The 26,980-nt window shown below is 38.2% G+C and overlaps 1 protein-coding gene across 1 annotated transcript; it reads left to right on the top strand.

Moving 5' to 3' along the window:
• Positions 1 to 26,980, top strand: NPHP3 (nephrocystin 3). Its single transcript, XM_084282916.1, has 27 exons — positions 1 to 477; positions 789 to 914; positions 2,091 to 2,241; positions 3,750 to 3,902; positions 5,207 to 5,340; positions 5,573 to 5,733; positions 7,541 to 7,688; positions 8,251 to 8,325; positions 8,855 to 9,034; positions 10,384 to 10,487; positions 10,904 to 11,018; positions 11,890 to 12,033; positions 12,588 to 12,685; positions 13,148 to 13,250; positions 13,855 to 13,937; positions 14,947 to 15,085; positions 15,852 to 16,016; positions 16,689 to 16,786; positions 17,595 to 17,717; positions 18,121 to 18,310; positions 18,451 to 18,692; positions 19,869 to 19,944; positions 20,909 to 21,036; positions 23,212 to 23,452; positions 25,251 to 25,376; positions 25,889 to 26,004; positions 26,214 to 26,980. Exons 1-27 carry the CDS (start codon positions 130 to 132, stop codon positions 26,392 to 26,394), a joined length of 3,948 nt encoding a protein of 1,315 aa, XP_084139042.1. The 5' UTR covers positions 1 to 129; the 3' UTR covers positions 26,395 to 26,980.

Here is a 26,980-nt window from a genome sequence, read left to right as displayed (position 1 = left end):
GGCTGGGCGGGCTCCGCGGCTCGGCGGGGCCGGGGGAGCGCTGAGGGGCTGGGGGGGCCGGGGTTAGGGCAGCGGAGCGGCCGCCTCCGGGAGCGGCGCCTCCTCCCCGGTTAACCCGAGGGGTTCTCCATGGGGACGGCGTCGTCGCTGGTGAGCCCGGCGGGCGGTGTCGGGGAGGTGATCGAGGACACGTACGGCGGCGGCGAGGCCTGCGAGATCCCGGTGGAGGTGAAGCCCAAAGCCCGGCTGCTGCGCGGCTCCCTGCGGCGGGTCGGGGGCTCGCGGCCCGGCGGCTTGATCGGGGCCAGCTTCAAGTCGACCGCCTCGGTGCAGGAGCTGGAGTGCGTGGCCGAGTACGAGCGCCTGAAGAAGGAGTACGAGATCTTCCGCGTCAGCAAGAACAACGAGGTGGCCTCCATGGTGAAGAAGGAGGCCAAGCTGGACAGGGAGAACAAGCGGCTGCGCGCCGAGCTGCAGGTAGCCCCCCGCTGCCTCCTCGCCACGCTTCACGGGAGAGCTGTGGCGAGGAGCGCGATGGTTTTCCCTTCCCGAGGAAGGCAGGGTGCTGGGGAGGTGGCACATGGCCCCACGCCACCCTGGTGAGCCGTCAAGGTGTGGCCAAGGTGTGGCTGTAGGGTCAGGGCTGAGCTCTGCATCTCCTCTGCCTCAGGGAGAGCTGGAGGGTGCTGGCTTGGCGCTGTCCCGCTTGGGAATGTTTTTGACAAGCTGAGGCTTTTTCTTGGCTCTTCCTCACTCTCAGACAAAAACACTGTGTTAAATGTTGTCAGGCACTTCAGAAAACTTACCAGAAAATACTCAGAGAGAAAGAATGCGCGTTAGAAGCGAAATACCAAGCCATGGAGAGAGCTGCAACGTTCGAACATGATCGAGACAAGGTCAAAAGGCAGTTTAAGGTATGGCTTGACTTTTCCTTCCCTGGCAAAATTATCAAAAAAAAAAGATAAAGATACTACTTGGTCACGTTCCCCAAATGAACTCCTTTCCAACAGCTTTTACGAGGACATTTCCATCTTAAAAAGATTGCAGTATCATGGTCGTAGCTGCTTATTTCCTTCAAAATAACCTTACTTCCCTGTAAAACAGAGAAAAAATAGAAAACAACCTTTTACATACTAAAAAGAATATTCAGTGGTGCATTTTCAGCTAAATTCCTGTATTATTTCAACACAGATTCTTGAAATTTTGATATCTGACAGTGACAGGAAAATGTGTGCCACAGACAGACATGTGCTGAAGGAACATATAAACAGAGAGTTTTATTATTTCTCAATGCATATTTGTATTTAGCATTTTAAGACTTCTAGGTTACATGGAAGAGACGTGTATTGGTGCATCTATTTTGGCTGCTAAAAAATGACAGCCGGTTAAAGAGAAAAGCACTTCTTTGGGGGATGACTTGAAAGGCCAAGCTGATGCTCTGCTTTTCCCTTGCTGCAGGTGGTGATGTTTTCACCATCCAAAGCAGGGCAATAGGCCTTGGTTTTACACTGTTTTAAGCTTCTTGGTATCTTTATCAGGTGTTCATATTTAGCAGATACATAAAAAGAGATTTTTTTTGACTTCATTTAAGAAATTGAGACTTGAGGAGGATTTCATCTCCTTGTATTTAAATCTAGGTTCTTGTTTTCTTTCCCTTATGATGATAGTATTTTAAAAACAGGACTGCTAGAGATATTTGATTGTGTTCTATTTTTGGGAAAAAATAAAAAGGAACCTTTGAAAAAAATTACTACTTGTAGTGATTTTGAAGACGCTAAACTTTAAAAGGTCAAGAAAGTTACTTGCCATTTTTAATGAGCTTCCCATACTAATGCAGACTCTTAACATTCAGAACAGTATGCTAAGCTTAAAAATGGTAAGAATTTAAAATGAGATATTTTAAACTATGCTTTCTGCTCATTTATAGGTTTATGTTTATTGTTCACATTTCTGTGCCTTTCCCTGCTAAAACAATGCTGCAGAGTTATTTTTCTAATTGAGAACACATAATAGGAATTCAGGAACATGATACTGAATTTCAAAAGATTTATGGTATGTATTTCAATCTTATGTTTTTTTTCTACTTGTAGATTTTTAGAGAAACTAAAGAAAATGAGATTCAAGACTTACTGAGGGCGAAACGAGAGCTAGAAGCAAAACTTCAGAGACTTCAGGCCCAGGGAATCCAAGTGTTTGATCCTGAAGAGTCTGATTCTGATGACAATTGTACAGATGTTACAGGTAAGAATTTCATCCCTAGCATTTTGTGTCGAAACATGACTGAAGTCTGTGAATAGCAAAGCAGAAGGCTTACTATTTATCTTCTGTTTATTAATCCAGCTTGAAAAGCAACATAAAATATTTCCAAGGATAAAAGCAGCTGCCTTTACAAACCTAGTTTATACTGTGAGAAAACCCAATTTTCTGGTCTTATGCATGAATCAATGGAGAAAATAGAGCACTGTCTAGACAGAGTGATTTGATGTTTTTTTTTTCTAAATCGTTCTTTGAACAATTCTGAGTTTTGTAGTCTCTTCCAAACTTTTTTGAGCTTTCTTATTCTAGATGAGAGGTTATGTTCCAAAGGATCCAGAAGACCACAACTGAAACCAGAGGGAATCTTAGACTTAAAACCATGGATGAAGAAGTATCCCAATCTCTGTTACTGTACTTCTCAAAGTAGCAGAGTTAGGTATTTAACAAACATGAACTGACCAAAAGAATTATTTAATCGAAGAATTTTTTGGAAGGGAAACGCTAGCAAACTTCATGATGTAAAAGGCAAAGCATTGTATATTCTATAAGAGGTATTTGATAATACAGGATGGATTCAGATAGGTGATCACTTATGTGGCGTTGTATCTGATTCAAAATTGAGCAGTAAGTGTAGCAGACAGTTAACACCTTGACACTGTTAAGGATGGCTACCATTTACTTCTTGCACCATGAAGGGTTACTGAGGAAACCCTGCAATCAAGTGTTGTTGCATAACATGTGCATTGCTTACTGAGATATATCAACAATCACATCTTGTCAGCAATATTAATAAGTGATGTTTAAAACCAGAAACTTTTCAAAATGCACTGATTGTCTCCTTGCATAGTAATTGTCCATCTGATGACCTGTAGTGGTACAGATAATCTTTTATATAAATTTTTGGCCTTTTGTGTTGAATTCATTTTTGAATTCATGCTGCTTATGTTTCTGTAAGTCTTTCACTTTCACAATTTTCTCCACTAAAGATTATTTGGTAGAAGTGTAATCCAGGTGTTTCATGAAGAGATGCTGTGAAAGCTGTCTCACACAGCACAAAAAATGTGTTTCAATCCTGACCTAAAGCCCCCTTTGCATTCTTTCAGCTCTGGAACATTCCTGAACAAAAGCTGTCAATTTTGCGATGTTTATAAATGACTGCAGCAATACTGTGAACTGTTTTACTGATTTGTAATCCAAGTCAGCATTTGAACCCAATAGATGTGAGCAATCCAAGTAATAACAAGTAATAGCAAATAACCACATCCTTTATGAGGATGGTTTCCCAATAACTTTAGACAAACACTCATTTAGAACTACAGAACATGAGGATGTGAGCAAATCTGATAAAGGAGAAAAAAAAAAAAAGATCAGTAGCATGTGACAGTAGATTTCAGATTTCAGCTGCAATACTTAAGAGTGATTACTTACCTTTTTAAATGATAATTAAGAGGGGTTTTGTTTGTTTGTCTTTCTTTTTCTTTCCCATTTTTTAGCTGCTGGGGCACAATCTGAATATTGGACTGGAGGAGCCTTGGGAAGTGAGCCATCCATGGGTAGTATGATGCAGCTTCAGCAGTCTTTCAGAGGGCCTGAATTTGCTCATAGCTCCATAGATGTTGAGGGACCATTTGCAAATATAAACAGAGGTAAGTAATAGTGGCCTGTTTTGCTGAGATTATATGTGCTTATGGCATTTTTTCTGTCCATTCTTAGATAATTTGACTAAAGGATTATTTGGGAAGCTCCTTTGCAAAAATAAAAGGAATCTGTAGTTGTACATGCCACGTTGCATTTAATGTATGTAACTATGACATGTGCAGTAGTGATTTTAGCAAACAGCAGTGAACAGTGCCTATTTGTGAATAAACCAAATACTTTGTTCTTCATGTTGATTAAGGAAGATAGTTACCTCTTCCAGTGTCTGCAGGGATTCTTTTTTCCAGTTTGATTCAATTTTTCAACTTCCTGAATGTGAATGTTACGTTGGTATTAGCATAGACTATATTTCTATTTTCTCACTGGATTTTGCATAGTTTTTGACTCTGGTTAGGGTGCTGTTCATTTAAGTCTGGTTGCAAGACCAGGATGTATGCTTTGTTACATGAATCAGTGATAGATATTTTGTTATCAATAAGTGTTGCTTTTGAACTTTGTTTCCCAAACTGCCTATTGTAAACAGGGTTCAGGTTCGCTATTTTCCCCCACTGTTGTCCTGGCTCTGGAACCCCTCGTGTTTTGCTGTTCCTCACTTTTTTTCTTCAGTCCTTCAAGCATGGATTCAGATGTCTCTGCCTGCAAAGTGGGAGCGGAGGGTCTGCTCTGTGATGGTGACAGCTTCTTATACTAGACCTTCCCTTGTTCCAGGTGGTACTGAAAGGGAAGCCTGTTCTTGGCTTGAAAGAATGATTAACCACAAAACGGAGAGCCTAAGAAAGTTTTAAAATTCATGACTTCTATAGGGAATTGACGTACAGTACAAATATAGAAGGCTATTGACTTTATCTCAAGAAGAGGCACTTCCCATAATGTTTTGCTGTCGTTAATGAACATGGTCTAATTGGGATACATGTAGATCTGAGAAAAAAAAAAAGTTTGATTATAAGTGTTTTTATTTCTGCATATTTTATCTATTTTACAGCTATTGACTAGATTTTTGTACGTACATTTCATCAATGCTATCTTAAATGAAATATTTTAATGATAATACACGTTTAACAATATTGCTTTGCCGCATTATCAAATGGCATTATCAGATGGTATGTGTTTTCTAAATTCAATTTTTTAAAAATAAAAATAGAGTAAAAATGTTACTACTATTTTAAATAAAATGTAGTATTAACAATGTAAGATTAACATTAATAATGTTAATGTTAATGTTTCACTTATCCATCATCCAGTGTAATCAGATGTGGAGATCTCTAGACTTTTTTTTTTTTTTTTTAATTGGCAGATGACTGGGATGCTGCTGTCGCCAGTTTATTGCAGGTTACTCCTCTGTTTTCTCACTCTCTGTGGAGTAACACAGTAAGATGTTTTATTATTAATACTGATGAGACTCAACCAGAAGTGGAGATCTTCATTAGAGTGAGTACCTCACAAACCTTTTGTTTCCACTGGGATACTTATTCAGAAATTTGTCCAATATTTCTTGAAAGCTCTAGTAGCTGTACCCTAATTTCAGTGAATTCAGAGAAAGTTGTTTCAAGGACTTCAGGGGAAGAAACGGTATAGAGGGGGAAAGAAAGGGGGGATTTATCTAGTAGGTCCTTGATGCTATACAGATTCAGTAGTAAAGCAGTTTCAAATTTGCTTTCAGAACTACTCACCAAAACTTCAAAGAACCTGTGAGACAATGGGCTACTTCTTTCAAGTTGTTCATTTTCCAGCAGAAAATGAAAATCATTTTAAGGATGTAAGAAAATGGGAAATTGAAAAAAGTTCATTAGTCATTTTGCTCCTACATCTAACTTTGCCGAGGTAAGTATTTTCCAGACTGGTAAAGTAAATGGAAACTGGTAATTTATGCAGAGTGCATAGCTTATTAGAATGTATGAGATCCTTTTCTCAGTACATTTCCAAAGATATTATCTTCTAAATGATACTCCTTCAAACTTTAGGTTTACTAGTGCACACAGTTGAAAGAACATATCAGTTTTGGTCATTTACTTTTTCCTCTATCTTTAGATTCTGTTAAAATTCAGCATGAAAGATGCCTTCATAATAAGGAAATGCTTTGCTTTCCAAGATCAGCTCTCTGCTGTTCCCTCACACGGCTGGCATGAATGTCTTCAGTGTTTTTCATTTACTTATTTATCCTTACACGTGCCTTGATTTTACTCTGTCACACATTATTTTCTGTCTCTGACACCTTTTTGGACTAATTTCATGGCTCTTCTTTGTGGTACCTTATGCTAGCTTTCTACAATTTAATTTACGAAACTCGTGATGTTTTAAGACACACGGTGGTGCAATGTTTTCTGTTTGCTTGGTAAGTTATGGCCTAACCTTCTAGAAGAAGAAATTTGAATTGCTAAATGAAAAACACTGAACTGAAGATATTTTTAGAATTGTGTCTCTATGGTGTATTTGGGAATTTAGCCAGAGTTTGGTTTTGATGTTTGTTTTTTTTTTTTCTCTGAAAAAAGAGATTAGAAAACATAAACATTAAGGATCATGGAATAGTCATTCCAAAACATCTGCATGAAAGTATAAATCTGTAAATACTGGTATGCACTAAGTTTCATATTTGGGGTAGATTTTGAACTCTGGGGATTTCACAGCTGTTGCATTATTAACTAGACCTACTGTTTCTGTAAGTAAAACATGTTTCCCCAGAGAACTAAAGGCTGGCTTAAGCACTAATAGGTAAGATTTATAGCAGTGGAGTGCATGAGGGAACAGCAAGGTACCGCAGATGATTTTGATTTGTTTTCTTAGAGGAATTGGGCTAGAACTGCCATACATTTATGCTCTGACAAAGAGTGCCTGCTGCTGAGGACCCATTGCTCCTCAAGGGGACACTGTTGCCAAATAACCCAGTGGTATGTGTGTGGGTCACAAGTGTTTAAAAAAAAATCTGCCAACAGTATTCACTCACGTATTTCTCTTACAAAATCTCTGATGAAGCTCATGGTGCTCATATGAAGAAAATAAGAAAAAGACAGAGAAACCCTGTCTGCTACTGTCAGCATCCCCAAGTTGTATAGTTCCTTTTGTGGAACAGCAATAGATTGCTGGGTGTGATATCCATGGAATCAATTCTTTCACACATATTAGGTGCTTTTGAGATTGGAGGAGTTTAATTCTGCTTTTCAACTACTGTATACTAAGAAACTATCCCATGTCTCACAAACACTACAGGACCTTTCCTTGTAATGTATATTCTTTCTTCAAAGAATAGAACAGCCTTCAAAGAAGTAACAGCAAAACATATATATGATGCTTGTTAATCATGCATGATTCCATGTTCTTTCCTTGCAAGACAATTATTTGTCACTCTGCTTATCGGTATGACAGGAAGATCAGCTTTTAATTTACAAAGCATTAACCAAAGAATTAATAGTTTTAATATTTATAGTGTAAGTAGCATACGTTTTTCATCTAACTGCTCTTTGCTTCAGGGTTTATCTTAAGTTCTCGGATGAAATATTTGGTCGTCCTTGTTGTAAATAGATATGACTTTTGAATTAGATTTTGCAGTGAAACCCACCTTCGGAGCTTGTGTTAATTGAGCTATTTACTACAGCAGTGTAATATAGCACAAGAATGCTGATTTCCAATCTAGTTGTTTGTTGGAGGACTGTGAAGAAGCCTTCTTGAAAAATCCCGAAGAAAAACCCCGTCTGATTTACCACAGAATGGATGATGATGGAGTCAGCTCAGGCTCAGTGCAGCAGTTAATTGAGCAAATTTCTTGTGTGAACAAAGCAAAGGTACGGTATTTTCAAGGCTGTTGAATTTTGAAAGGCTTACTTTCTTGCTGTAACTAAGATCAAGTGGTAGCAGTCCCAGATATTTTGAGAAATTTCATTATGCTTATTGCTTTGGATACTCATTATATGAGCAGGATGAATCTGAAATTTATGAAGATTGTGAAATTTTAATTAGTGGGGAAAAAAAATCCCAATGCTTTTTTACTGAAAAAAGTCCTTGTGTTATAGGGATGGAATTTCTGATCTATATTTAGCCATGTAAATGGCAAAGGTATTTATCTAAGGTCCCTCTCCAGACACTGAAGAGAGAAGCATACCTCTAGAGAGGTTCCTTATAGGCATCAGATCTGGTTTTGACTTTTATCTCTCCCTGTAGAGGGGACTGTTAAGAACAGCTGAGACTGAATGTGTGACTTTTTAATGCTTAGGTAAAGTGAATCCTACCTAAGGAGTACAATAGAATGGAATTTAAATGTGTTGCAAAAAGCTTTTGTTGGAAGTCCTAAATATTGTTCCCAGTTGGATTCAGAGTTGCTTCATGCATTATCATTTACCTTTTCAGATGATTGATCATGTGGGAGGTGTGGAGGAAGGAACACACAAAATCTATACTTGCGTAGAAAAGATAATTAAACAGGTAGGGCACCTGATGCATTTCATCTTTTTCTGTTCCTTCTCTGATTTATGATCTCAGATACTGTCAATGATTGCTATATGCTGCTTCAGTGTAACTCAAAGGGTCTTCTTGTGTTTTATCATTCAGACCTGGTGAGCAAGGAAAACTTAAAGTGGGGAAAAAATGTCCTGAGCTGAGCAGTGCTTTTATGAACAGGAGAAATAACAGAGCAAGAGATCTAGTGTTGGGCTAAATTCTTTGTTAACATGGTGTTCCATATCCTGGGATAATGAAAGATCACATAAGTGATTCTCAGTATCCTTCCCTATTGTGAGTTGCTTCCACTTAGAGAAGACTAAAACCAGTGTATTGAGACCCGTGTGTTTAGAGTTCGCTTGGATTCATCAAATAGCCCCTTTAGTTATCTTCTCTGCCAGCATGAAAGAGAACGAGCATATTGCACACACTGGCATTGAGAATAATCCTATATGTGCCCGTACTTCTAAGTTTTATAGTTGTAGTTGTTTAAATGAAATTTTCTTTTACTCAGGATATATTGGGCTGTGAAATGACAGAACCAGAAGGCAAAGATTTGGGTAATAAGGAAGAGTCCACTGCTCCTGAAGAAGAAGTTTTTGGTGATGTCTTGTGGGATGCACACGATGAACAAGAACAGATGGAAGCTTTCCAGCAGGCCTCTAATTCAACATGTGAGCTGGGATTCGAGAAAGTAGGTATACTGGAAGTGAATATGGATGAAGAGAAAATCATCACTTGTTTCCAGCTCTTGTGAGGCAAGATGTAGTGCTACTAAAGAAGTTGTGTCTGAGAGCCTCCTAGGGGCTGCTACTCCTTAGGCTAGAAGAAGACATATGCCTTACGTAGATGGCATATTTATTTTCTGGGAGAGATGCCAGTTTGCCTCTTGTTGAATGGTATTGATGAAGAAGCAGTTTTTGTTTCTGCGCTAGGAAAACCACCATAATGTTGTGCCAGAAATAGTGTCCTCCTGCTAGACTTTGGGTGTCAATAGGAAAAGCTCTGAATGTCTTTTTTTTTTTGAAGGAAATTGGAGCTCTGTCTTGACACATGGAGTTAGGCTTTCTGCAGATGGCTAATGAAAAATTTAACCTCATCATACAACCATGCATACGTGAGAATAACATCAGAAAGTTAAAAGTAAAGAGCTGCTGGATAAGTCAGTGTAAAATAACTTTTTTGAAACTTTAAAGTATGGGGGTGCCAAGAACAGGTGTATACATAGAGAAAGTATAATGAATGTAGGAAGAAAAAACATTGAAGTGGTCATGGAAAGTGATATCACAGCTAAATTGGGCAATATTGATGGTATGATGTAATGTAAGGATGCAGTTTCTGTGTTAGTGTGTTATTAGGATCCCGATGTTACATGCACATCTTACTCTTTTTCTTCACTGCTCATATATTAACAAGGGGTTGGAGGATTGACCCATCTTTACTATACTAGAACAGTAAAACGGAATGCTAAAAGAAAAGATATGTATGTGTATCTTAATGTGCTTCCACTTCTTGTTTGCAGACAAAATATTTCTCCTAAGTGAATGAAGGGTGTGTGGGTTTTTTCTTGGTTTGTTTTGTGTGTGTGTGTGTGTGTGTGTGTGTGTGTGAGTGTGTGTGCACACTTTGCAGCTTCATAATGTCATGGCAGATGCAAAGTATGAAGGCTTTGTCCTGAGAAACATATCCAGTGCAGTAGAGTAGATGGGGCATGGTGTGTGTGGGGGAAAGCCTGAATTAACATAGCACCCAAATACTTAACTTTATTAACTTCAGTTTGGTTTATTAGCACTGAAAGTTCTTACTAAATCAAGTTTTGGAAAAAATGTTCACATACTTTACATTTTCTTCAAAAGAGATAATTTTTGTGTTTCATTTCATTACAATTTTTCTTTCAATTTATAGTGCGTTATATTTTAGTGTTTATTACCTTTCCTTAATAAATTTGTACATACACATAGTGTTTAGATAGATTACAATAACAAGCGGTATATTTTTTCCTTGAAAAGTAAAATATTTGTAATGGTTTTGTCTCTTTTACAGTATTTTGAACGACTGAATGACCTGGTAGCAGCACCAGCTCCAATTCCACCTCTGCTTGTATCAGGAGGACCAGGTTCTGGGAAATCTCTCCTTCTGTCAAAATGGTAGTGCAACTTTTTTTTTCTACTGAAATAAAGGGAAAGAAAGATCAGACTCAATAATTTATCATAGAAATGCTTTTTATGGTCACTTGTAGACTGTGATAGGATTGCTGCCATTAAAATAAATTGATAGTGCCATTACTTCTAACAAGCTCAGTATCATGTGACTATTCATTGCCATGAAAGCCATTTGTTAATGGCTAGCAATACCGGGGAGAGCAAAAATGGAAACAGATAAAAGATTCAATTATAGCTCAGAAAACATCTACCCAATTTTGTGAATTAAATGCTGATCACCTCTTCTAGCTCAGACGTTCTACCCCTTTGGCAAAATTGATAGCTTTTGAGTTATATGTGCAGAAATGTAGTCTGTTAGTTTTGTTTGTTTGTTTGTTTTTCTTTTTTGCTTTTCTCTTTAGGATTCAGCTGCAACAGAAACATTCACCAAACACTCTAATTCTTTACCACTTTGTTGGGAGGCCCATGTCTACCAGTTCAGAATCTGCATTGATAATTAAACGCCTGACTTTGAAGGTATGTTACATAATGACATGCCCTGCATTGCATGATGCCTTGGAAAGTGACATTGTCTTCGTATGTCTAAAGAAAAACTTCTACAGGTTTTTCTACATCCATTAAGGGTAATGAAAGTGTAAGGCATTATAGAAGGAGGGAATCTGATCCTACACACTGAGTGAAGATCCCTTAAATTGCATCTCTGGGACATTCGTAATAGTTGTGCTTCCAGTGACCAATCTTGATGGCTTATAAAGCCATATAAGCTTCTTCCAAACTTTTTTTCCCATCTGACTGATGAGAGAGGCAGGTGTTTTCTGCTCTATGTGTTTAGAAACCTGAGGCTATATTTGCCAGTTGGCATGGTATTGGTCCTAGACTAGTCTCTGTAAATAGTTATTTTTACACTGTGTTAGATCTGCAGAATATATGTAAATATATGTGGGATGTATGGAAATAAAGAAGGAGTATTTTTCTGCTAGGGTCTGAGCTTTGTTTTTCCTCCACATGGTGGCAGAATGGACCTCACAGGACAAAAACCTTTAGATAAATGAAATCTATTGTGTGTTGTAATTTTCTCACGAATTTCAGAAGTCTGCCTTTTTTAATCTGTGCAGCTTTTAAGTCCTTTTAAGTCTCCAGATCCCTTGTCCATTTTGTAAATTCTATTTCTCTCTCTAGAATTTATGTGGTGAGTTCAGTAAATATTATTTGCGGAAAGCCAGCAAATGCAGAACATGAAGTAGAAGAAAAGAATCCTGTGTGAATATGACTAGAAGAATTATCCCAAGAGTGCACTAATTTTTTCTCTTGTGTCTCTAAGTCTTTCTTAAATTTTGTTAATTGATTTTTAAGGTAGAATTTGTTATGTATGTTTGTAATTCTGCAGCTTATGCAACATTCCTGGTTAGTGTCACCGCTGACCTTGGATCCAGCTAAACTTCTGGAAGAATTTCCCCGTTGGCTGGAGAAACTTTCTGCACGCCATCAGGGCAGCATAATTATAATTATTGATTCTATTGACCAAATACAGGTATGTTTTCAAAATACTTGTCATTTGTCAGTCCAAAATAAACTTGTACTACTGTAATAAGTTCAGCTATATCTATGTAACAGAAATATTAATGTTTGCTTTACTGTGAAGAGCACATGTAAAACTAATACACAATAAGTGCAGATGAGTTAAAATAGTCAGTTTTATAGATGAAATTTGTATTGTATGGATGTTTTTTGTTTGTTTGCTTGTTTTTAGTTTTATTTGCCTGAACACCTTTATTTTTGAGTAGCCCAGGTACATTATTTATGCAGGTGTTTGTTGCTGTGAGCTACTTACTGGGCCTGTAAATTGCCCGGTTTTTATGAGGTGAACACTTTAACAATAGTATTGTCTGCTTTAATGTTCAGTTGCGCTGATAAGTATTAATGGACCATTTAGTACTGCTTCAAGAATCAGATCATGAATAATTTGTAAGGACACTGGAGAATTCAAGACTCCATTCTCTGAGCTGTGCAATTAATGAAACCTATCAACTCCTAGTATTTGTTTTGAGCAACTGTTTTATTAAGTAATCAAAATTTGTTTTTAAGCAAGCTGAAAAGCATATGAAATGGCTGATAGATCCTCTGCCAGTGAATGTGAGAGTAATTGTATCAGTGAACGTAGAAACATGTCCACAGGCTTGGAGGTACGTTACATTTCTGAGATGTTTCACAATAGCCTTGCTTAAAATAATTACTAGTTTAAGAGCAAATGGTCAGACTTATTAAGGCCTGGAGATGTAATCAATAGATAAGGTTTTGCAACTGTTGTGGACAAGGAAAGCTTCTCTGTTGCAATTGCAGCTTTTACCTGTTGGGAAACCAGATTTTTGTTTTACTTGGATGGACCTATCCACATGACTTTATGTGAGAGGATCAGTCATGTGCACATCAAGAACTGCAATACTGTGTTGTAGATCCAGAAAAACGCTAGAAGTTGAAATTTGGCTTGTGATGACTAGAATTTCTTAGTAGCAGGGAGTAAGTTCAATTACTGGTTGGGCATCAATCTTTAAAAAGCTACAGAACTTTGATGTCATTTTTTTTTCTTCTCCTTTTGTGTGTTATTTAATAAGGTCTGAATATAATTTTGTTCTCTTTTACCAAAGGTTGTGGCCCACTCTTCATCTTGATCCACTGAATTCCAAAGATGTTAAATCTCTCATTAGTGCAGAATGTAACTCTGCAAATGTTAAATTGACTAAAGAGCAGGTATGTCTCTTGTAGTTCTTCTGAAGTACCTAACTCCAGTATAACTTTTAATGAAAACATGAAAAGATGAAATAAGTACAGCTGCCAGGAGAAAGTATTCTGTTTAATTAACTAAATAGTACTGTTCAGCATACATCTTGACTATTATTTTTTTTTGCCTTGAAGCTCATAGCACTGAAGCACAGATGGAACAGTGTAAATTATTAACAGGAAAACTGTGCAGTTGCACATATTTGCTGTAAACATATTATTTTCATTTTAAAATCATGAAAGGTTTAGTATTGCATAATAATAAAACACTGGCTAGGTAGTGGAAAAGTGTTTTACCTCGTTGCTTTGCAAACTAATGCTGTGTGGTAGTTCTCATTTTTAGAGATGTAACGAGTAGATGCTAATTCTTTTACTCCTAAGTTGGAAGAGAAACTTTAGCTTGTATTATGGCTAGTAAATCATGAAGTATTTTGTGCACTAGTTTCATGTTATACTCTTCAGATTTTATAGATAGAAGCATATCTAAAACGTCTATTTTCTTGTCAAATGGTGAACTTTGTATTGGTGTGGTTAATTTTATCTGAGCTCACAGATTTTGTTTAAAATCTTGTAGGAGAAGAAGCTTGAGAGACATTGTCGTTCTGCCACAACTTGCAATGCTTTGTATGTCACTCTTCTGGGCAAAACCATTGCGTGGTAGGTACAGATGATTCTGCAGTTATGCGCATCACTAGTTTAGAAGTTTGCAAGTAGGTTTGGTAGTATTTTGGAGTGCATTCATTTAATATAGAGTGAATCCTGTTAAAAAAAAACAGGAGAGCAGTGTATGAAGTTTTCCCCCTTCACTGACTGGGGAATGCAATGGGAGGAAAGATCAGAGAGTAAATGATCTCTGCCATTTTGATAAGAAGTGAATTCAGATAGCTCTGACTTCTGTTTTTCTTCCATTTTTCTGTTGTTTTGGTTTCTAACTATATCAGTTACTTAAATGCTTTTTAGTGGCATTTGGAGAATGTTGGTAATGTTTCATTAAATGGTTTAATTCAGGTCTGCTGTATTTACTGATGTACCAGATAGTTTGCCTCATAAATTTTAAGGCTGAAAGGGAGTTCAGCAATTGTTTAGTTTAACATCCTGCATATGGTATTTTGCTGTGTAATTTCTGCTGTGGAGAAAATTAATCTTCCCTCTTGTGCAACAGAATACTTTTAAGTGTGTTGGCTTAGTATTAACCTAGACTTCACCTTGTTGAGAAGGATTCGTTTCTAATTTAAAGACTCACAGAAGATGATAATTTACTCTGGGTGATTTTCTTTCTTTTTTGTTTCTGTTTTGTGTTCTAGAATGCTTAATTGATCTTGAAAACATTCTTTGTAAGTGCATTAGGTGAAACAGCAATGTGAGGTTTTATCTTTATCCAACCTGGTGTTCTTACTCTGTGCCCCCGCTGGAGGAAAGAACACTGCAACATACTTTTTCTTGAAAATAGAAATGTTGCAGTTATTTAGAAAAATCAGAGAATGCGATGGCAGGTGACTTAAGAAATTCACCTCTTTTGGTCTTAATCTTGCCTGGTGCTTTGTATCTTATAAACCCAGTAGAAAATTTGGAGCATTTTTGATGTAGAGCTCTTTGATAGTTTCAGTTCATGGTGCTCAGTGAAATGTAATATGCTAAACCACGTCCTTTTTGTCCATCTGCTCAGTGTTGGAAGTACAGGAAATATTGATGAAACCCTTCAACAGTGTTTCCAATGCCAAGACACAGTGTCCTTGTACAGGCTTGTTCTGAGATCAATTCAAGAATCATTGCGGAATGATAAGGAGAAAGGTCTTTTGAGAGAGGTAAGCAGAGAATGATTTCTACAGGAAATATATATTCTTTCCTGTAAAGAGTTTTTCTTAGATTAAAAGCAAATAGTAATTTAGATCAGTTCATATGTATGATTCAGAGGTTATGTCATTATTAATTACAGACAGGAAATTGTATTAATATAATTTTATGTATTGGGTAAGTACAGAACACCTGACTCCTCTGTGTTAAACTAAACCATTATCTCACAGAACAAAACAGAACTTCTCCACTATGATGTGATGTAGAATCAGCCCTTCCTTTGGTCCCCTGAACCAGTGATTAACTACATTAAGCTAGTAAATCTAATTACAGTATGGTATCTTGTGAATATAGGGCACAGTCGAACATTTTTTGAATTAGGACACGATACTCAACAATTGCAAGAAGTTCTTTGGTGCTCTCAGAATGGGACCTTCAGTGTATTTTACTTGGATTGAAGTCTTATGATAATGGAGTTACCTTTCCTCCGAAGTGTTTTAGAGGAAGATCTACAGAACTATTTGTTTGTCCCAGATGTCAGTTATTTGTCCCATTTGGTGCTTTATGTGTTAGAATATTAAACTAGAAGCACTGAGGATTTTTCTTTGAGGATAGAAAAGGGAAAGCATTTAAATAAATGTTTTTTTTTTTTTTTTTTTTTCCCCGTATAGTTATAGATGGTAATGCACAATGTTTTTCTTTGGATTTCAGTAATCTGAGATCTGCAGCAAATATTGCTAACTAACTGTGTAAGCTATTTTTTCTGCTTTACCACAGATACTGTGTGTCATCGGAGTAAGCCACAATGGTATAAGTGAATCAGAGCTGATGGAACTTTATCCTGAACTGTCTTCTGCAGTGTTAGCCTTGCTTGTTCACAGCCTGCACAAAATGTGTTTGCTGACATATGGCTGTGGTTTGCTGAAGTTCCAGCATCTCCAGGTAATTTTTTAAATTCTAAACACATGCAAGTGCAACTCCACCAATCCAAAGCTTTGTACAGATTCTGCTCTTGACCATATTATGGTAAATGTGGGAGGCTTTTCAATCTGTTTTTGTTCACCCAACTTTACACGTGATTACATTCAGAGTTCATTTTCCCTTTCTATCTGAGAAGTTGCTTACAGATCCTTGCCTTATTACACCCCAAGTCCCTACTGTTCTGAAGATAGGTTCTGTTATTAACTAGGTAGTCTTTCATCTGTGTTTGCTCATCTGTGTTCCTTAACTTCTGGACTGATGTTAGAATCACCTTGAAAACTACTACAGCTGTGTTACTACTATCAGTATAGTTCAGCAGTTGAAAACCTGGCATTTTGAGCCTTCAGAACCTATCACATGTTAAGTCAAGGTGTCCTGGAAAACACTAGTTCCATTAAAAACAAGCTGAATTGAGGGAAGGGATGTTACCTGAATAACCAGAGCTTTGGTATAACATAAGACAATGTTGGTACTGCTTTTGGCATTGAAAGATTTTTATTATAACATGAGACGTGTTTTAGCAAAAAATAAAAATAATCTTGCATAGCTCCCTGTGTGTTACCTGACTTAATAAGGGTGACTTACTATACAAACGGAGTAAATTCTCTTTTTCTCAATGATATTTTCTTTCAGGCTTGGGAGATGGTGCGATTAGAGTACATGGAAGAAGGTGAAAATGTTATTTCTGTCTATAGGCAAAAACTAGTGGACTATTTCACCATGCAGCTAAGGTAGGTCATAATTCCTCCAGATGTGCTGAACTGCAGGCTTTTTGCCTCATGGATATTTTTGTTTCCTTTACATACCTCCTACTCAGTTTAGTGAATTATCACAGCAGTATAACCCTACAATACCCTAATTGTCATTTGACCAGTTTATTGTTGATCTATTGCTTTTTAATCTTGGAACAGATTGAGGACCGTAGTAGGGAATAGGCATTCCAAGAAGTTATCTTGTGATAAGCTGGGGTATGAACTTATAATAGATCATTTATTTTGTGGTAACTGACCCCATGTAGGTAATTTCTCAGTAAATGCTGAGAAATTTCAGGTTGCTTGGAGCTTGAAGAGACAGGAGACTACCTTGTATTTAGCAAGCAATAAGCTGAAAAGCTTACAAGTTCATGTCCATCTTTAAAACAGATCTGCATTTACAGTCCTCAGTGTGTTCCAGCTGTGGGCTTCTATTTACTGCATCTCAGAGCACGCGCTGTTGGGTAACAGAAAGCCAACAGGGCCACAACGTGCTGGGGAAAGGATGCACAAAAGAACAATGCTTCTGGGCTGCGATTCTACTAGCTGGCACAGATTAGCCCATGTAGGAGGGAGGAGCAGCTTCCAGTGGGGTACTGGGGATTTCCAGGGCCATCTGATATGAAAATAAATAAAGATGTAAGAAAACAGAGTGCATAGGTTTCATAGTACTCTGTCTGTTTAGACGTTCTTGTATGGCAACTGTATACTTGCCTAGTTTTCACATCAAATTGATGAGTAGTATTAGGACTCCGAGTTCTTACTTTTATGGCTTTTCTTTCAATAGTCGAGACCGGGTGACCTGGAGAAGTGCAGATGAACTTCCCTGGCTCTTCCAACAGCAGGGTGACAAGCAAAAGCTACACAACTGTCTTTTGAATCTCTTTGTGTCCCAGAACCTTTACAAAAGGTACAAAGGTGGCCACTGCTTTGGCGGGTATAAACATTTCAGAGGGTTTTTGTTGTTGTTGTTTTTGTCAAGCACATGAATAATTATTTCTTTGAAAATGTAAATCAGAAAATGATAGATCAAGATCAAAGGAACTTGAATAGTAGAGCCTGAAATGGTAATGCACTGGTGACCCTGTTGTTATATAAATCATGTATTTTTTTCTTTTCTCTTACAACTGGGGGTTTGGTAAAGGCATAAATACCGCTGTTGAAATGCGGCAGTCTCCATGGGCTGTCTCTGTAGACACTCCATGGCACAAAGACAAAATTCATGCGTATGGCCCTATTCTTCTAACATAGCATCAGTTTGAATAGAGAGGTGTCAGAGATAAGATGAGCTTCTTATTTCCTTGTTAAAACAGGGGACATTTTGCAGAATTGCTGAGTTACTGGCAGCTGGTTGGGAAAGATAAGAGCTCTATGGCAGCTGAGTATTTTGACTCTCTGAAAGAATATGAAAAAAGCTGTGAGGGAGAGGAAAGTATGATCTGCCTGGCTGATCTTTATGAGACTCTGGGACGGTTTCTTAAGGACCTAGGTCTTCTCAGTCAGGTGAGTACATCTAGAGACTTGTAACAGCAAGGAGGCAAATTAAGCAGAGCTCAGTGTGTGCTTTCTGTTTCAGCTGTTAAATTATTGCAACATACGGGATGTTACCTGCTGCCATCATATTCTGAACTTTGTTGTTACAGGCTGTAGCTCCTTTGCAGCGGTCTCTGGAGATTCGAGAGACTGCACTGGATCCAGACCACCCAAGGGTGGCACAGTCACTGCACCAGCTAGCAGGAGTTTATGTTCAGTGGAAGAAGTTTGGGAATGCTGAACAGTTGTATAAGCAGGCACTGGAAATCTCAGAAAATGCTTATGGAGCTGAACATCCCCGGGTAGCCCGTGAACTTGATGCGCTTGCCACGTTGTACCAAAAGCAGAACAAGTAAGATTGGCTACAGGGGTGGTTTTCTTTCACACAGAAGTAACTTAACAGATTTTCTTCCTGAAGCCATACTGTTTCTGTAGTTCTTTTTTAGAGTTTCATTACGCCCAATGCAGAAGTGAGCAGCCCCTCTGTACTCTTGTAGCAGGCCACCCAGTAAGGGCTGACTTTTGTGCTTAGTGTTTTAACAAACTAAAAAGTTAGAGGTGAAGGAGGAGCAGGTTCTGATGAAACCAAACAGGTAAAAGTCTATGGGGCCCAACAAAATGCATCCCAGGGTCCTGAGGGCACTGGCTGATGGGGTTGCCAAGCCTCTCTCCATCATATTTGAAAAGTCCTGGCAGTCAGGTGAATTCTCTGGTGACTGGAAAAAGGGAAACATCACTCCCATTTTTAAAAAGGGTAGAAAAGGGGACCCGAGGAACTACAGACTGGGGTGCCTCTCCTATGTGCCTGGGAAGATCATGGAGCAGATCCTCCTGGAGGCAATGTCAAAGCATATGCAGTACAAGGAGGTGATCTGGGACAGCCAGCATGGCTTCACCAAGGGCAAATCGTGCCTGACCAGTCTGGTGGCCTTCTAGGATGGAGTAACTGCATCATTTGACAAGGGAAGACTGGGGTGACCTCATTGCAGCTTTTCAGTGCTTAAATGGGTTTATAAAAAAGATGGAAAGCAACTTTTTGCTCAGCCCAGTAATGACTGGACAAGTAGTAATGGTTTTAAAGTAAAAGAGGGGAGATTTAGATTAGGTGTTAGGAGGAAATTCTTTATTCAGAGGGTGGTGAGGCACTAGGACAGGTTGCCAAGAGATGCTGTGGATGCCCCATCCCTGGAGGTGTTCAGGGTCAGGCTGGATGGGCCCTGGGCAACCTGATCTAGTGGGGGCTGTCCCTGCCTATGGCTGGGGGGTTGGAACTGGGTGATCTTTAAGGTCCCTTCCAACCCAAACCATTCTGTGATCCTGTGATTGTCTGGCCCCGAGCATTTTGGATGTTCTTTATCTTGGATGTTCTTTATCTTGGACAAAAACTGTGATTTTCATTTTTTTTTTTTCCCCTACCTGCAAGATTTGTAATTTCTCTTCAGATTTGTATGTTTAAGTAACTTAGAAGCTTTCCAGAATACCCGGCTACACTTGGCATTCTTCTAACACGGTAAATAACCGTTTTCAGATATGAACAAGCTGAGCAGTTGAGGAAAAAGTCCTTCAAAATACGCCAGAAAGCAGCAAGGCGGAAAGGCAGTCTGGTAAGGAAATGTTTGATGTTTTGTGAATGTTGTGGCTCTGTTAAAAATATGATTGTGTGTGTGCAGAGCTGACAAATCTGATTCTCAAATGCTTTTGGTAATTGAGGGCGTTGCTAGTGAAGTGGCTTAGCAGCTGCTTTGGTGACTGCCCTTTAAACTCCGCTGGGGTGGAGATGAATCAGGGCAACTGATAAGGAGTTGAGAGGTAGAAAAGAAATAAGTGAGTATATACATTTTGGGGGTGCAGAATTAATAATACATTTAACTATCAAAATGGCAATGGGAAAAAGGTGTTCCGTGGAGATAACCGAGGCCTTTCTCCTACAAATACTATGGGATACAATCCTTACTGCACTGGATAATCCCAGTAACAGTATTATGTGCCATACTGAGATGTATTTATTTATTTATTTTTCCCTGTGTATTTCAGCTACAGAGTTCTTCTGGTCATTCTTGAGCTGAGGGTTTGCTTATCATGTAGAGCCTCTACTATAAGAGTTCAGCTAGTGACCCCAGAACACTAGTTGTAGCTTGAGCGAACATTATGAAAAGCCGTAAAAATGTTGCTATTTCCACAGTGCTCAAATACAAAGGACTGTAGATAACAAGGATTTTTACTGTTTTTGTAACGAGCTCTGCTGCACAACTGTTTCTATTAAGACTGCAAAGATCAGGACAAAGCAGAGTGTAACAAAGGCTGCTCGCACATCTTTAGCATGTAAGCATTAGCTTGGCAGCTTGTTTTACAGAGATCCACGTGAAGCCTTGAGTTATACTTTGTAGTATTATTTAGGATAGGAGACTTGCTTGATTTTTGCTTTGAGTTTATAAACTTGAGAACAGGAATGAAGTAGGGTTATCATCCTCCTTTGGCACAAACTTGTCTTCTGTTTTTCTGTCTTCAGTAAAATGCTTTAATAGTAATGGTGATTGGCTGACTTACTTTGTGTTTTGCTGTATGTAGTGTGGCTTTGCTCTCCTGCGTCAAAGAGCCCTGCAACTGGAAGAGCTCACATTAGGCAAGGATACACCAGATAATGCTCGAACCCTCAATGAACTCGGAGTCCTCTATTACCTGCAGAATAATCTTGAGTAAGTTGTATTCGTTGTGGCACATCCACTGAGTGTTCTCAGGGATAATACCTGAAAACAAAGCATGAAGAATTAGCATTAACTGTAGAGACATGATCAAATACAATTTATGGTGGTGTCCCTGACTCATTCTACTATTTTTCACTAATTTTCTGGAGTTGATGCTATGAGCGTGTATTAACAACTCAGCGAATTTCCTGCATTCAGAATTGGTGTTCCACTGTTAAATTTAGCCTTAGTTGCAAATATCAGCTCTCTCTCAAAATGTATGCACTACTCTAGTCAGCTTCACTATCTTGTCACCTTCCTTTGTAGTGTTCATCCTTGAACATCAGGATTATTGGTGTTTTACACCACTTAAGTTGCCAGTATTACAATAAATCATGAGTTAAGTATTTCTTCACTGTAGATGTAATCCTCAAGCTCTTACCCTGCAGGCCTTCTCAGGGCAAAAGATGACAGAGCAGCATGAAGGTGCTCTAAAAGCAGGTACAGGTAAGCAGGGGTGTTGAAGAAGGGGAATAAAAGGTGCAGAGCAGTTCTGATTGCATGGTTAGTGATTCTTCTCACCAGCTTTTTCTGTCCACAAAGCAGTCTATAAGGGGGTGTTGTGAGTGAATTCTAAGTCACCGTATGTCTTCCTCTCTTGAACTGAAGCTTTCTAGGAAAGGAAGAAAGTGCACAGCAAAAAAGCACAGAGTAACTTCTGGAAGTGTTCTTATGTTCTTCCTATATCTGGTGTTTAAGTTAGCAGTAGCTGTTGGGAAAACTACAAACAGTATATTGTAATTTGGGATCTGCATGTCCTTTAAATGCTCTGTTTTTACAGTGAAAGCCTTGGTTTTTAACCGCTGTTGGAAAAGCGTGTTTGTTTTTGTCACTTTACCCTCATAAAGTCACACAAAGTGACTGATCATAGAGGAGCACTTTCTGTCTAATCTCATACAGGATCATTTTTTATTCCACGCTGTTCTTATGTAGTTCCTGTCCAACACAACCTACTTTTAGACTAAATGTATTTCCGCTGTTTCATGGGTAAGTGAAAGTACAGTCCTCGTTCTAGCGTAGGTTTAAGTCATTTTAATGGCTATTGTGCGTCTGTTCTGAATCACAGCAAGTCCGAGATCGAATTTTTTGATCGTTTAGTACAGTTAGAAGGAAATCAGTGGCAGAAGGGTGTGTCACTAACAGTTGCTATGTATCACACTTCATCCTCTAGTCTTTCTGTAGAGAGAACACCTTTTGACACTTGTGTGAGAGCTTCAGAATTGAACGTATGGTTCTATGTAAGGTCTTTTCCTCTCTAATGTGAAATGGATTTTTCTGATTTACTGAACTAACCCGCTGGGAATAGAGTCACACAAAATTGTGTGTTTGTCAGGATGACAAACTACCTAGTTGTAATGGATGCTGCCAGTATTTTGTGGGAATCAGCCATTGTTTGGGGAACTGCTGCAAATCCGTAATGGAACAGTAGCATACTGTACTAGTGAGATGAAAGGTGTGCTTTTGATAGAGGAACACTTGAATGGTGACATTAGAGAGAGTCTTTTCCACTCTGTCACTTCCAGACAGTTTCTGTTACGAGAATCTATCTCATCACATATCATACACGTGATCATCTGATCATCACGTCAAGCATCTTTCCAGTCTTTTCCCCCTTTGGTATGAAAGCTACCTGCTGAACCTTGTAATATATATTACATTCTTTTCAGTTACTTGAAAAACTGTGTGATGGGTTTGAACCTTTACCTAACATTCCACTATTGCGTTATCTGTGGAAGTACTGACTGCTGTGAGGAGCTGCACAGAAGGTATAGCTTGAGTTAAAGAAACAAGCAGCTGTGGGATTAGTGTAATGTTTACTGAAATCTGCTAGACTGGGTTTTCAGTCCTGTACCAGGGAGCTCCAGTACTACATTGGAGTAATTAATTATCTCTGTCTGCCATTGCTATGGTTAGCCTGCATGGCAGTGCTGTGGCTGGGATTTATAGTTCCTCACTGCTTAAATGAAACGCTGATGTGGCATTTGCTTATCCAGAAGAGAAAGTCTGTTGCCAGATGTCAGTATTTCTGCAATTTCCGAGGCTGAGTTTATTCTGTTTCAAGCAGTCACTTTAGGTTGTACAGATGTTATCAGCTTTAAAATATTGTTTAATAAATGTGCTTTGTAGGACAGCAGAGCTTTTTCTGAAGCGCTCCTTGGAAATGAGAGAAAGAGTCCTGGGTCCTGACCACCCAGACTGTGCGCAGTCTTTGAACAATCTGGCAGCCTTGTACAACGAGAAGAAGCACTATGACAAAGCAGAGGAACTCTACGAAAAAGCTTTAGACATCAGGAGGAGAGCTCTGGCCCCAGATCATCCCTCCTTGGCTTACACGGTGAAACACCTGGCAGTGCTGTACAAAAAGATGGTAAGCACAACCCTGTTACCTTTACACATTACCTAAAATAGCTAATGCCCTGCAGTGTTACAGTCTGCAGTCCAAAAGGAGTGGGCCATGGGAATTGTCAGCTATCAATACACACATGCATAAAAGGTACAGTCAAGTGGCCTTAGTCTGTTCCCAAAAAGCCCGGTAGTGTTTTCAAGACACACTTTGCTTAAAGGTAAGCCATTTATGAGTAATGCCCTCACTGTCCTGCATGCTTGGTATTCACCGTGAAGGAGAACTTCTGATCTGGTTAAAAGCTAGTGCAGTTGGAGAAGCTCTTGCCAGCTGTATTTGAGTTCTCTACTGTCTGGTACATGATGTCCATATACAAGAGTTTAATGAGATGTGACTTGATGGGAAAATCGTGTTTTGTGGTGTAGGAATAGTGATGTTTTTTTTTTGTTTGTTTGTTTTTTGTTTTTTAACATGATGTCCTCAGTCTTTATAGTATAACTGAGAATAACTTAAAAGCTCGTGATGGAGATAGTGCCTTACTTGAGGCTCATGAGGGAGACTGTACTTTCCAAATAAGCTGCATGACTAAGCCACTTCCAGCTTGTGTTGATTCAGTGAAAGATGAGTTACTTCCCCGCTAAAATACACTGTGTGCAGTAACAGTAGTCTAGACTTCTCCATTCTTCATCATTTTTAATGAACGTTGTATATGTGCATGAGATGGTTTTGAATTCTGTGTTCTTTGCTCACTTCAGCTTGCAATTTTGAAGCTGCTAGAAACTGCAAAAGCACTCAATATGCAGGTCTAACAGCTCTTTTCTAGTTTGAATTAGCATAAATTAAAATTCATGGTGAACTATTGACACAGGAAGAGTAGGGGAAGAAAAGGGACAAGAATCAGGTATAGAAAATAACAATTATTTATAGGTAAGTATTTTTTCTAGATGAATTACTGATCATCTTTAGATTGTGGCCTGGTGATGCTTTGAAAAAAAATAATAGAAAATTTGATTTGAATTTTGCAATTACAATGAACCATTATTAGATGAAAGTTTGCAGTATTAAATGCCATTGCTGTTAAATAAGAGAATTACCATTCTAATAATAAAAACCTAAGCAAACCTAAATAAAAATGTACTTCTGAAATATATCAGGTTAATGTGTGCGTGTGCTGATTCAAAATGGAAGGAAAACATATTTGCTGGAAAAATAATCTACGTGAAAACTAGTTGGAATATGATAGGAGATTTTTAGAGAAATCAGGCTAGAAACCAAGGCCTCAGCGTGATGAATGGGAAGTGTCAGGTACCTGAAACTGGATTAAGCACTGCAGCTGTTCCAAAGAACATGGTGCAGCCACCACTTATCAAAGGTAAGGCAGTTACATTACCATTCCCGTATCATCAGTAAATTTCAGCACTTTAGGTCTAAGAATAAGCTCTCTGCTCTCATTTATGGCAGGACGAAGGTGTAAATGGTGAAAATTACGTGGATAAAAGTACAACTGAAAATTCTTTTTAACAGCCTTCTGAATGAGACACTTGTGGAAAGAAAATGAAATTAAAAAAGGAAGAAAGAGACATAGCTATGAAACACATTAACTGGGAGTTGAATATGCTCAGCATTTTGGAAAATATTTTGGAAAGCCCCAATAAATATTCACAGTAAATAATCTGTGCAGAATACAACTATGAATTGACCAAAGTTAAACCCTTATTCTGGAAAGTTACAGTTTCTCCAACCTTTTCATTTAAAAACAGTGATGGTAAAATCTTTTTTATACACTAAGACAACCAAATTGTTTTTTCTGTGTTCTCTGTAGGGAAAACTCGACAAGGCTGTTCCTCTGTATGAACTAGCTGTTGAAATTCGACAGAAATCATTTGGCCCCAAACACCCTAGTGTAGCGACTGCTTTGGTGAATCTGGCTGTTCTTTACTGTCAGATGGTAAGTTCTCCATGTCTTACATGTTTATTATTCCCATCTTAGACTTTTTTATGACTTGTACCTAAATGATACCAACGTAACTTAATTGCATTTTAAAGAGATCTCCTTATAGGACCTACAAATGCTTAGGATCCACTATAAAAAATTGAAGGAATCTGCCTACCTGATTTTAAGCAGTAATTAAAGCTGCTTCAGATAAAATTAAGGAATTATAAGGAGTTGCATTTGGCAACTAAGAATTCTATGGTATGTAGACTGAGATTTTCAAAACTGCCTAGCAAAACCAGACCCTAAATATGAACAGAAAAATGGGAATGAGATTTTCAAGTAAAAGCCAGTAGCTTTGACAGTCTCAATTATACTTCTCATATGCCAACAGCATCGAGAACACAAAGCAGCTTTTTGGTTGAATATACATGAATTTGTATCTAGGATGTGTTGATACTGTGTAGGGCAAACAAACAAAAAAATGTAATGTACTTTTGTAACAAACAACTTCTTACTACCCAAAGAAAAAGCAGACTGAAGCTTTACCTCTTTATGAACGTGCACTAAAGATTTATGAAGACAGCTTTGGCCATATGCATCCTCGTGTAGGGGAAACTCTGAAAAACTTGGCTGTGTTAAGGTAAGATGATCTGGATCTGCTCTTGCCCTATAAAATCAAATTACTATAAAAGTCAGTGGATAAAATGAAACATATGGACTTGGGTATTTATTAGGAAAGTAGAGAGCCTTAATTACACTTGTTGATTGCATGGTGTGCGTTTCAGTTTAAATAAAGGGTGAGACTTGTTTTATGTGTTTATTTCAACTTTGTTTTTCTCTTCTCCCAAGCTATGAAGGGGGAGATTTTGAGAAGGCAGCTGAACTTTACAAAAGAGCTATGGAAATAAAAGAAGCAGAGACTTTGTTGATAGGTGGAAAAGCAACTTCTCGACACTCATCAAGTGGAGATACGTTCAGTATAAAAAGTGCATTATCACCAAATACCTTCCTGGAACCTGGACAAAGGTGATATAAACCTACTCAAAGAAAAAGCTGCTTCTATTGCTACTTTTTTAGACAAAATTTTTAGGAAAACCTATTTTTCCTATGATAAAGTACTATTTTGGGACTTAAGACTGTCTTCATGAATGACAGGGAAACAATTTAAGCTTGAAATCCTTCCGTGTTAACTTTGCAGACTGTATGGTACGACGTCAATTTCTTCCATTGTATACAAATATGCATATAAGGTACTTGCTCAACTTACAGTTAATACCAAAAACATATGGATTTGATACCTCTTATCCTAAGAGCCAGGATTGTAACAAGATAAATTAAACCAATGGTATGTAATTTTTAGGGTAGTTCTTACTTCTATGTTATAATAGCCTGGCTTAGTGCATTTATGTGTTTTTTATTTCATCAACCTTTTTCAGAAGCTTTTAGAGTTGTTTCTAAAGTTCTAATAACTTTGAAAAAGTCAAAATACTGTTTTTCCCCTCGTTTTACCTGCAGCGTAATTTCAGCTTTAAGTAAATTTACATTCAAAAGACTTTTGCAAAAATGATTGGTTTCCCTTGGAAGCACATTTATTTAAATATATCATTATATACAAG

Source organism: Netta rufina, assembly GCF_964035555.1.
Source record: "Netta rufina genome assembly, chromosome: 2".
Classification (NCBI taxonomy): domain Eukaryota; kingdom Metazoa; phylum Chordata; class Aves; order Anseriformes; family Anatidae; genus Netta; species Netta rufina.
The sequence above is the reverse complement of the archived record's forward strand: the minus strand, read 5'-3'. Positions and strand labels throughout refer to the sequence as shown.